We start from the raw sequence: 9,770 nt of genomic DNA, 5'->3' as shown, positions 1-9,770 counted from the left end.
TGGTCAAACATTTAATTAATTTATCCCTAATGCCTTGGCAGAGCCAGACCAAATGATTTTGTGGGCCTTATATGGCCCATGGGCCAGACGTTCCCCACCCTTGCTGAAGAAGGAGGAATGCCACTCACTAAGCTTCCTCATGTAAACAGGTATAATTCAACATCATTCCTCAGGCTACACTAGAATTAAAGCATAAAGATAATGTGAAAGGCAAATGATCGCAGGGTTGGAGGTAAATCTCTAATACAGAATTCTTTAAATATCTTATAGTGACTATAATTAATCATCTAAACGAGGACACACTAGGGAAATTAAAGAAGGTACTACTAATAATTGTGCTGGGACAGCAGTCATAAACCAGGACTGTTCCAGGGAAACTTTTCAGGACTTCGATCACATAACCTTTGTCTGCTCCTTTTGCCCTGATCCCTAGAAGCTGTACTTCTGTACCATTCTTATGTAGCATATGCAGAGGGACTCCTGGAAACTTTTGTTTTTCTGTCAACCCAAATGTCCCCCAACCCTTATTCTTCCCCTTATTGCCCAACAATGACAGATCATACTCAAGCCAAATTAGGGAGAGCAGCTCTATTAACACTGGTGGGGCTAGGAAGGAGCAGACCAGTGTGGACTCGGGGCTGTGTAGTGTTTTCTTGAGAGTCACAGTACAGTTTTGGGGTCAGTTCTCTCCCCAGCCTTTGTTTGGGGAGGCTTGAGGCTTGGTTTTTCCTTTCCTTGGCTCTGACCTTTGAGGAAGTTGTTGGGGAGGGGATAATGCCTCTTTGGGTTTCTTTGCCCCAAACCCCTCTGGATTTGTAGTTGCAATCTGCCTTTGAGCCAGAGTTGATAAGAGAGATTAGTCCTAGGTCTGGGTAGGGACTAAGCCTACAGCAAAAGGAAGGAAGGAATTCCAGGATAGAGTACACAAAAGGGAAGGGCAGGAAAGATACCAAAAGTTTGTGAAAATGAAGAAAGGAAAGAGAAAGCAGGTGAAAAATCAGGCCCTAGATTTGCTTGTTAGGAAGGGTGAGGTAACTTTATGCTTAGGAACACACAACCATGCTTGGTTTTCATCACCTCTGCTTTCTGGAGCATCCTTCCAGGTTTCTCTTACCATCTGAAGCAAGTACACCCACCCTTCCCATGAAGTGCCCACCTTAAGATTCAACCTCCTCCCTCAGCCCTTCCAGCATGCAGATGTGCACGAAGAGGGAAGCTGGGTGGAGGCTGGTGCCATCCTTGGAGAGCAGGTGTATGTGGCGGTAACCTGGAAAGGCATAGGAGGACAGCATTAGGAAGGCAGCCAAAGTAAGGGGGTTTGGCTAGGGGTGGAAAGACAGGCTCACCTTGTTGCATGCAGGTCCAAGGCAAGGTGTACTGACCGATAAAGTCATTTCGGGATTTCCAGTTGTAATCCTTTACCAAAAAACGCAGCATGGCCAGCTCAGGTACCAGCAACTGGAAGCATAGTGTCTGTCCCCAGTACGGATTAAAACCTGGGGTGGAAGAAGGGTGAATGTGGGAGGGAATAAAGGAACAGACATTGTTGACTTTTTGGGGGGATGTGCATTCTGGGTTATTTTCCCTGTGTGCTCTCATTTAATTTTCATAGCAATTAGGTGAGGAAATTGAGGCTCTGAGTGGGTAAGCAATTTGCTGTGGTTACTGGACCTCATAACTGAGAGGCCAGGATTCAGACTGAAGATGTCCAAGCCCTGATTCTTTGTCCTGTTCCACACTGCCTCCCATGGAGGTGGGGGCAGGATGGTGGTGACATGGACTATACTGAATGAAGGGCAGGATGTTAGGAAAGTAACAGTCATGCTCCTCCCCCCTCCCCCCAGCACTGCCCAGTCTCACCATTATTCTCCACATAGCTGGTCTCCTGCCGGGTTGTGTCTGGGCGAACACCAAAGATCTCCACTCTCACCAGTGGATCCACAATGGATCCCTCTTTGGTCTTGTCCACTTTGGGGAGTTGTTGACCACTGATCACCTGCAATAGTTTCTGCTCAGCAGCCCCACTCCAGCTCTCACCCCAGGGGAAGGGGGAAAACTTAGGGAAAAGAGAAATGTAGGACTTGGTGCTCTAGCTTTGGATTTGCAAAGCCAGTCCTCCATGGGTAATAGATTTTCTTCTAGTAATCTATGTGCAATTTAAAATACATCCAAGTAGAAGTTGAACAAGTTTTGAAAGGTATATTAGTGACAGCAGCCCCTACTATAGCATTTATTGTGCACCAGGCATTGTTGTAAGCACTTTGTTTTAACTAATCACCACAACCCTGTGAGTTAGCTAGTAGTATTACCCCTATTTTTCAGGTGAGGAAACTAAGGTTAAGAAACTTGCCCAACAATTTCACAGCTAGTAGGGTTTGAATGTAGGCAATTGGCTCCAAAGTCCATGCTGTTAACAATCAGGCTAGCTTGCATCTCACAAGGAACTTGCCACCCATTACACTCCTGTCAGGCCTAGCCACCTCTTCCCCCGCTTCTATCCCAGCTATCCCAAATTTCTTCCCAGTATTTTTACTTTCCATTATACCTGGATTAGGAGGGTCTGGGCTTTGAACGGGCTGATGGGCCTCTCCGGTTGGAAGGAACTCTGGGTATCACGTAGGAAGTCTGGCTTCAGCACGTAGCCACAGCCACCATTCTGGCGGAAAAGCCCATCATAGATGTCCATCTCAAGCCCCGCAGTCTGCACATTCATAGCCACTGAGGGCCCCAGAAGAAGAGAAGGGAAGAATTCACCTTGGAGGCCATTTAGCCTCTCAGGGAGTTATAAAAGATATATTCGGTATAAAAGGGCCTGCAGGGAATACCTCCATAGATATCTTTCTCAGCCTAGCACTCTTGGAGCATTCCCTGGCCCTACAGCCACCCAGGATCTTGTTGCCAACTTGTTGCTCTCCCACTCCCCCTTCACTGGCCCTACTGCCCCCTCACCCATCTGGCAGCCTGCATTCCAGAATTCCTGGGGGTTGTAGTTGGATGAATCTGTCCTCAGACCACTGGGATACACACGGCTCAACTGCCAGGCGTTATGCTGCACAAACTCATTGCCTGTAAAAAGGGTGTAGGTAGAGAATTGGAAGTGTAGTGGATGCCCCCCCTCCCCTCGTCCCACCAACTTTAGTCTTCTCCCCAGCTTCTCCCTAGAGCTTTGAGCCCACTATAACTCCTGTCCCCATGCCTACTCTGAGAAGTTTCTTAGCTCCCTGATCCCTCCTTAGCTCCCTTGTCTTCTTGGAACTCATCAGCTTGCCCATCAGGCCTGACCTTACCCATCCCATTTCTTCCCTGCCCCTCCCTTTTGGTCCTGACCAGTCTCCTTGATGAGGTTCTTGGCCTTTGTTTCAGAGAAAGATGATAACTCATAAAAGCGGTAGTGCTCCCTCGAATGAGTGAAGTTGTAGAATGAAACAGTCTTTGTATAGACAACCAGGGCAGAGAGGGATGGACACAAGATGGCCTTAGATTTCTGGAAAAGGGGAAAGAGAAGGTAATGGAATCGAACCATCAGCAATCTGAGAGGGAAGAAGCCAATAACCAAGATCTGAACTTCCCCACCCAGCCTAAGGCTCTGCCCGATACCTCCCCACTGCATTATCCCTCCTGCCTCACCTGCTTGGAAAAGAGAGGGAGCCCAGGCTTGGGAAGAGGAGCCTGAACCATAATCTGACAACAGATAGATGAACAAAGCAGCGGGCACATCACAACCTGGGGATGGGAATGGGAATAAAAACAATCTACATATACTGATGGGATTAGTTTCCTCTGGGCTTGAAGAGTCTGTTCTGTACTACTTTTTGGGAAACAGTTTTTAAATTTTGTTATTATTTTTAAACAGGTATCATCCTCCCTGTCTTTCGTCTTTTAAAACAATTATTTTTGGTCAAAATGTACATGAACCCAGATAGATATGTCAAGGTATGCAAATGGTCATGTAAGTCACACCTGGGAGGATGTGAGGGTCCCAGAGTACTACCTTTAGATTTGTCTCCTGAATTCCCATTTCCATCCCTGGGCATGGCAGCAGGTTAGACATCAGAGCCCCAGAGGGAATAGTATAAGCTAGGAGTCAGTCAGCTGAGCCAAGCAAGTGCACAGGAGAAATGCAGACTTCAAACCAGGATCTTGATAGTCCCACAAATGACACTCCTTCCCCACAAAGAACTGGACCACTCAGGCACAGCCTTCTCACAGTCTTCACCGTCCCTACCTCTTCCTGCTCCTTCTCTTTGGTATCTTTGGCCCTACCTCAGACTCAACTTTTCCAATAAGCTTTCTCTAACTAAGCTCACTTTAGTTGAGGTCACAGCAGTCACTCCAATAAGCTCTACTTACTCAATATAATAATGCTGCACACATACCCATCAGTCACTTTCAAACTTGCCTTTGAGGAGACTGAGAAGTATAAAGATGTCTCCAGAGTTATCTGGGAGACCCAGGATAGAGCCAAATGGGCATATCAGTTAGGATGGCTCTGCGTTTATCTATTTTATGTACTGAGATTCCGAATAAGATTTCATTTAAAAAGATTTCATGGCCCTAGCTGGCTTGCCTCAGTGGATAGAGCGTTGGCCTGCAGACTGAAGGGTCCAGGTTCAATTCCAGTCAAGGGCACATGCCCAGATTGTGAGCTCAATCCCTAGTAGGGGGCATGCAGGAGGCAGCCAATCAACGATTCTCAATATTGATGTTTCTATCTCTCTCTCTCCCTTTCTCTCTGAAATCAATAAAAATATATTTAAAAAAAAAGATTTCATGGCCCAAAGAAGTTGAACATCCATTGCAATATATCTACTAGTATATATGGCAATATCTACTGATGCCAAGTATGCCTCTTTCATTGAGGTCAAGGGGCATTTTGCTCCTTGGCTCTCTACCCTCCTGGCTCTAGTCTCTTCACACATGGACTCTCAGCTTGTGATAGTCAAACCAAATGCCAGAGCAAAGACCACTCCTCTGGCCTACCTTCTCATTTTTGTCCTTGCTGCGAGGGCTCAGCTCCTGGGTCTCAGACTCAAACTGGGATTCCAGCTCAGGCTCCTGATCCCCTTCTATTTCAGTCTCTGGCTCTTCCTCTTCTTCAAGATCCTCCTCAAGCGTCCTTAACTTCTTCCCCTTCACCAGGATCTTCTTCCGAAGCTCCTAGGGAACAAAAATGAAGGGGCTTCGCTACCTGTCTGCTCTGGGACCCTTCTGGGGACCATCCAGGTCTTATTACTCTTATAGGGCCACATCAAAGGCAACAGAAGTGAGTGAGTGGTCTTCTAGAAGTTCCCACAGGAAGGCTGCTTGATACATACAGTAGGAATTTTGAATTATTAAAAGCAAACTGGTAACATCTCTATCCATATGGAAAAAATAAATGGGGGCCCTATCCGGTTTGACTCAGTGGAGAGAGTGTCAGCCCGCAGTCTGAAGGGTCCCAGGTTCAATTCTGGTCAAGGGCAGTACCTTGAATGCAGGCTCGAGCCTTGGTCGGGGCTCATGTGGGAGGCAATCAATCTCACATTGATGTTTCTCTGTGTTTCTTCCCCTCCTTTCCACTCTCTCTAAAAATCAATGGAGCCCTAACCGGTTTGGCTCAGTAGATAGAGCCCCAGCCTGTGGACTAAAGAGTCCTGGGTTTGGCCCTAACCAGTTTGGCTCAGTGGATAGAGCGTTGGCCTGCAGACTAAAGGGTCCCAGGTTCGATTCTGGTCGGGGGCATGTACCTTGGTTGCGGGCACATCCCCAATAGGAGGTATGCAGGAGGCAGCTGATCGATGTTTCTCTCTCATTGATGTTTCTAACTCTCTATCTCTCTCCCTTCCTCTCTGTAAAAAGTCAATAATATATATATATATGAGTCCTGGGTTTGATACCAGTCAAGGGCGTGTACCTCGGTTGCAGGCTCCTCCCTGGCCCGGGCCCTGGTAGGGGCATGTGCAGGAGGCAACCAACCATGTTTCCCTCACAGCGATATTTCTCTCTGTCTTTCCCTCTCCTATCCTCTCTAAAAATCAATGGAAAAATATCCTTGGGTGAGGATTAACAATAAATAAATAGATAAATATCCCTACCTCACATTTGACACATAAAGATTCCTCATTGCTCTAACTGGTTTGGCTCAGTGGATAGAGCATCGGCCTGTGGACTGAAAGGTCCCAGGTTCGATTCCGGTCAAGGGCATGTACCTTGGTTGTGGGCACATCCCCAGTGGGAGGTATGCAGGAGGCAGCTGATCGGTGTTTCTCTCTCATCGATGTTTCTAACTCTCTATTTCTCTCCCTTCCTCTCTGTAAAAAAACAATAAAAATATATTTTAAAAAATTCCTCATTGATTCAAGATTTACATGAAAATATAAAGAATATTATAAGAGGGGAGAAACCAAGATGGCGGCATAGGTAAACACCTGAACTTGCTGCCTCGCACAACCACTTCAAAACTACAACTAAAAGACAAAAGGGACATCATCCAGAACCACAGGAAGGCTGGCTAAGTGGAAATTCTATAACTAGAAGGGAAGAGAAAAGCACACTGAGACTCAGAGGATCTGCAGAAGTAAAGTGCAGAGGTATGGAGGCGCACGCGCAGAGAGGGCTGGCAACTGAGTATGCAGCTGGCTTTTTCAATCCTCAGGAGACACAAGCTCCCAACTGCTCTGAACTCCAGTTCTGGGCGAAACTCTGGGGACCCAGACTCATATGGGGAAAAACTGGACTGTATGGCAGCGGGCGGAACTTGGGGGCGGCTTTCTCTCAGAGGTGCTTGCAGCGATTACCAAGGGACACTGAGACCAGGGGCCTCTTAGGGCAGGGCTGACATGAAGCCATTGCTGTTTGCTCTGCCCTGAGAATCCGCCCCATCTAAGCTTTGCGCAGAGGCTTTTGCATATGAATGGCCTGGTCCTTTGAAATCTAAACTTACCTCACAAACTGCAGCTGAGGCAGAGAGACTTGTAAGTCTTGAAATAGACTTACAAGTCCAGGAAGCGCAGAGAACCCCAAACAAAAGGAATCCAAAGAGGACCACACAAAGACACATCATAATTAAAATACCAAGAACATCCAAAAGAAGGCTCAAGGCCCCACAGCAGCTTGCATTGCTTCACAACTGGGCCTCATCTGGGCACCTCCAAAACCCAAACAAAGAAGAGGAATCTGCAGATCTCTCCGTAGCTCCTGCTGGGTGGCCTCAGGCAGAGGCTAAATTAGCACCTTCTTGGAGATCCAAGAGCCAGTGTACCCAGGGGTCAGAGTAGGACCATTCAGATTACAACTCCTCAGATCCATAAGGGACACACTCAAGGGGCAGACTCAGTGAGCACCAAAGCTCCACTGAAGCAAGTCTTGCCTCATAAGGGTGTCTCCAGCACAGAAGTTTTCCCATCGTAGACACAGTTGATCCTCACAGCCAATTGGCCTGGAGGTCAATTCCTCCCAGTGATACCAACAACAATTAAGGCTTAACTACAACAGGACTATGCAAACAGCCCACAAAGGGGTGCACCAAGAGTGTCCTCCTCAGGTAACTGGGGAGGCTGAGCCACTGGGCCTTATAGGACACCTAGCACACAAATCCACTCTAACAACTCAGGGAAGCAGCCAAAATGTGGAGACAAAGACAGGTCACAAATTAAAGAAATGGAGGAAAGCAAATGACTGGATATAGAGTTCAAAACCACGGTTATAAGGCTTTTCAAGAATTTCCTAGAAAAGGCCAATAAATTTAGTGAAAATCTCAAGGATATGAAAAAGGACCAACTAGAAATTAAGCATACACTGACTGAAATAAAAATAATATACAGTGCCGAAACCGGTTTGGCTCAGTGGATAGAGCGTCGGCCTGCGGACTGAAAGGTCCCGGGTTCGATTCCGGTCAAGGGCATGTACCTTGGTTGCGGGCACATCCCCTGTAGGAGGTGTGCAGGAGGCAGCTGATCGATGTTTCTCTCTCATCGATGTTTCTAGCTCTCTATCCCTCTCCTCTCTCTTCCTCTCTGTAAAAAATTAATAAAATATATTTTTAAAAAAATAATAATATACAGAGATCCAACAGCAGACTAGAGGATCACAAGAATCAAGTCAAAGATTTGAAATACAAAGAAGCAAAAAACATCCAACCGGAAAAGCAAAAAGAAAAAAGAATCCAAAGTATGAAGATAGTGTAAGGAGCCTCTGGGACAACTTCAAGCATACCAACATCTGAATTATGGGGGTGCCAGAAGAAGAGAGAGAGCAAGATACTGAAAACCTATTGGAAGAAATAATGACCGAAAACTTCCCCCACCTGGTGAAAGAAATAGACTTACAAGTCCAGGAAGCACACAGAACCCCAAACAAAAGGAATCCAAAGAGGACCACACCAAGACACATCATAATTAAAATGCCAAGGGCAAAAGACAAAGAGAGAATATTAAAAGCAGCAAGAGAAAAACAGTTAGTTACCTACAAGGGAACTCCCATACAATTGTCAGCTGATTTCTCAACAGAAACTATGCAGGCCAGACGCGAGTGGCAAGAAATATTCAAAGTGATGAACAGCAAGAACCTACAACCGAGATTACTCTACCCAGCAAAGCTATCATTCAGAATTGAAGATCAGATAAAGAGCTTCACAGATAAGCAAAAGCTAAAGGAGTTCATCACCACCAAACCAATATTATATGAAATGCTGAAAGGTATTCTTTAAGAAGAGGAAGAAGAAGAAAAAGGTAAAGATAAAAATTATGAACAACAAATACATGTCTATCAACAAGTGAATCTAAAAATCAAGTGAATAAAAAATCTGATGAACAGAATAAACTGATGAATATAATAGAATCAGGGGCATAGAAAGGGAGTGGACTGACAATTCCCGGGGGTAAGGGGTGTGGGGGGTGCAGGATGAGACTGGACAAAAATCATACACCTATGGATGAGGACAGTGGGGGGGAGGTAAGGGCAGAGGGTGGGGTGGGAACCTAGTGGAGGGGAGCTATGGGGGAAAAAAGAGGAAAAATTGTAATAATCTGAACAATAAAGATTTATTAAAGAAGAGAATATTATAAGAAAATATGGAATCTTTTTAAATAATCTTAAGGTGGGAAAGCCTTTACAATATGAGATGAAAACTCAGAAGACATAAAAATCATTGGCATATTTGATTGCATAAAGCTTAAAAACCCCTGTGGGGCAGAAGGTAAGAAAAAACAAAAGAAAAATAGACTGAAAAATATATTGTCCAGAGCATTAATATTTTTTTCTTTCAAAATTATTTTATTTTTTTTATTTATTATCTAAAGTTTTCATATGTCTCCTTTTTCTCCAATTGACCCCCCAGCCATTCCCACCCCAATGTTTTTAACATTTAAAAATTGTTATCCTATATAATAAAAGGCTAATATGAAATCGACCAAAAGGTGGAATGACCAGTCATTATGATGCACACTGACCACCAGGGGGCAGACGCTCAACACAGGAGCTGCCCCCTGGTGGTCATTGTGCTCCCACAGGGGGAGCGCCACTCAGCCAGTAGCCCTGAGCCAGGCTCACAGCTGGCGAGTGCAGCGGCGGTGGCAGTGGTGGGAACCTCTCCAGCCTCCGAGGCAGCGCTAAGGATGTCCAACTGCAGGCTTAGGCCCGCTCTTGGGGAGCGGGCCTAAGCCATCAGTCGGACATCTCCTGAGGGCTCCTGGACTGCGAGAGGGTGCAGGCTGGGCTGAAGGACACCCCCCCACTGAGTTCACGAATTTCGTGCACTGGACCACTAGTATGTTAATAAAACTTATAAACCC

At 45.9% G+C, this 9,770-nt stretch overlaps 1 protein-coding gene across 4 annotated transcripts in view; it reads right to left on the bottom strand.

Moving 5' to 3' along the window:
- Window positions 1-574: 574 nt before the first annotated feature.
- PLCD4 (phospholipase C delta 4) overlaps window positions 575-9,770 on the bottom strand; it is a 32,003-nt gene continuing 22,807 nt past the window's right edge. For 2 of the 4 annotated variants that reach the window (XM_080669416.1, XM_080669415.1), the window contains 7 exons: window positions 4,981-5,157; window positions 3,328-3,484; window positions 2,950-3,066; window positions 2,546-2,718; window positions 1,861-1,996; window positions 1,347-1,496; window positions 576-1,267 (listed from right to left, as the gene is read on the bottom strand). In XM_080669416.1, the coding sequence (XP_080525542.1) occupies window positions 1,158-1,267; window positions 1,347-1,496; window positions 1,861-1,996; window positions 2,546-2,718; window positions 2,950-3,066; window positions 3,328-3,484; window positions 4,981-5,157 (1,020 nt within the window). In that variant the 3' untranslated portion in view covers window positions 576-1,157. Of the gene's footprint in view, window positions 1,268-1,346; window positions 1,497-1,860; window positions 1,997-2,545; window positions 2,719-2,949; window positions 3,067-3,327; window positions 3,485-3,627; window positions 3,724-4,980; window positions 5,158-9,770 lie in introns of all 4 variants that reach the window. The other 2 variants (XM_080669414.1, XM_080669417.1) reach the window with 2 other exon arrangements.

This window comes from Plecotus auritus, assembly GCF_963455305.1.
Source record: "Plecotus auritus genome assembly, chromosome: 5".
In the NCBI taxonomy this organism is placed as follows: domain Eukaryota; kingdom Metazoa; phylum Chordata; class Mammalia; order Chiroptera; family Vespertilionidae; genus Plecotus; species Plecotus auritus.
Note: the sequence above shows the minus strand (reverse complement) of the source record. Positions and strands in the feature narration are given on the sequence as shown.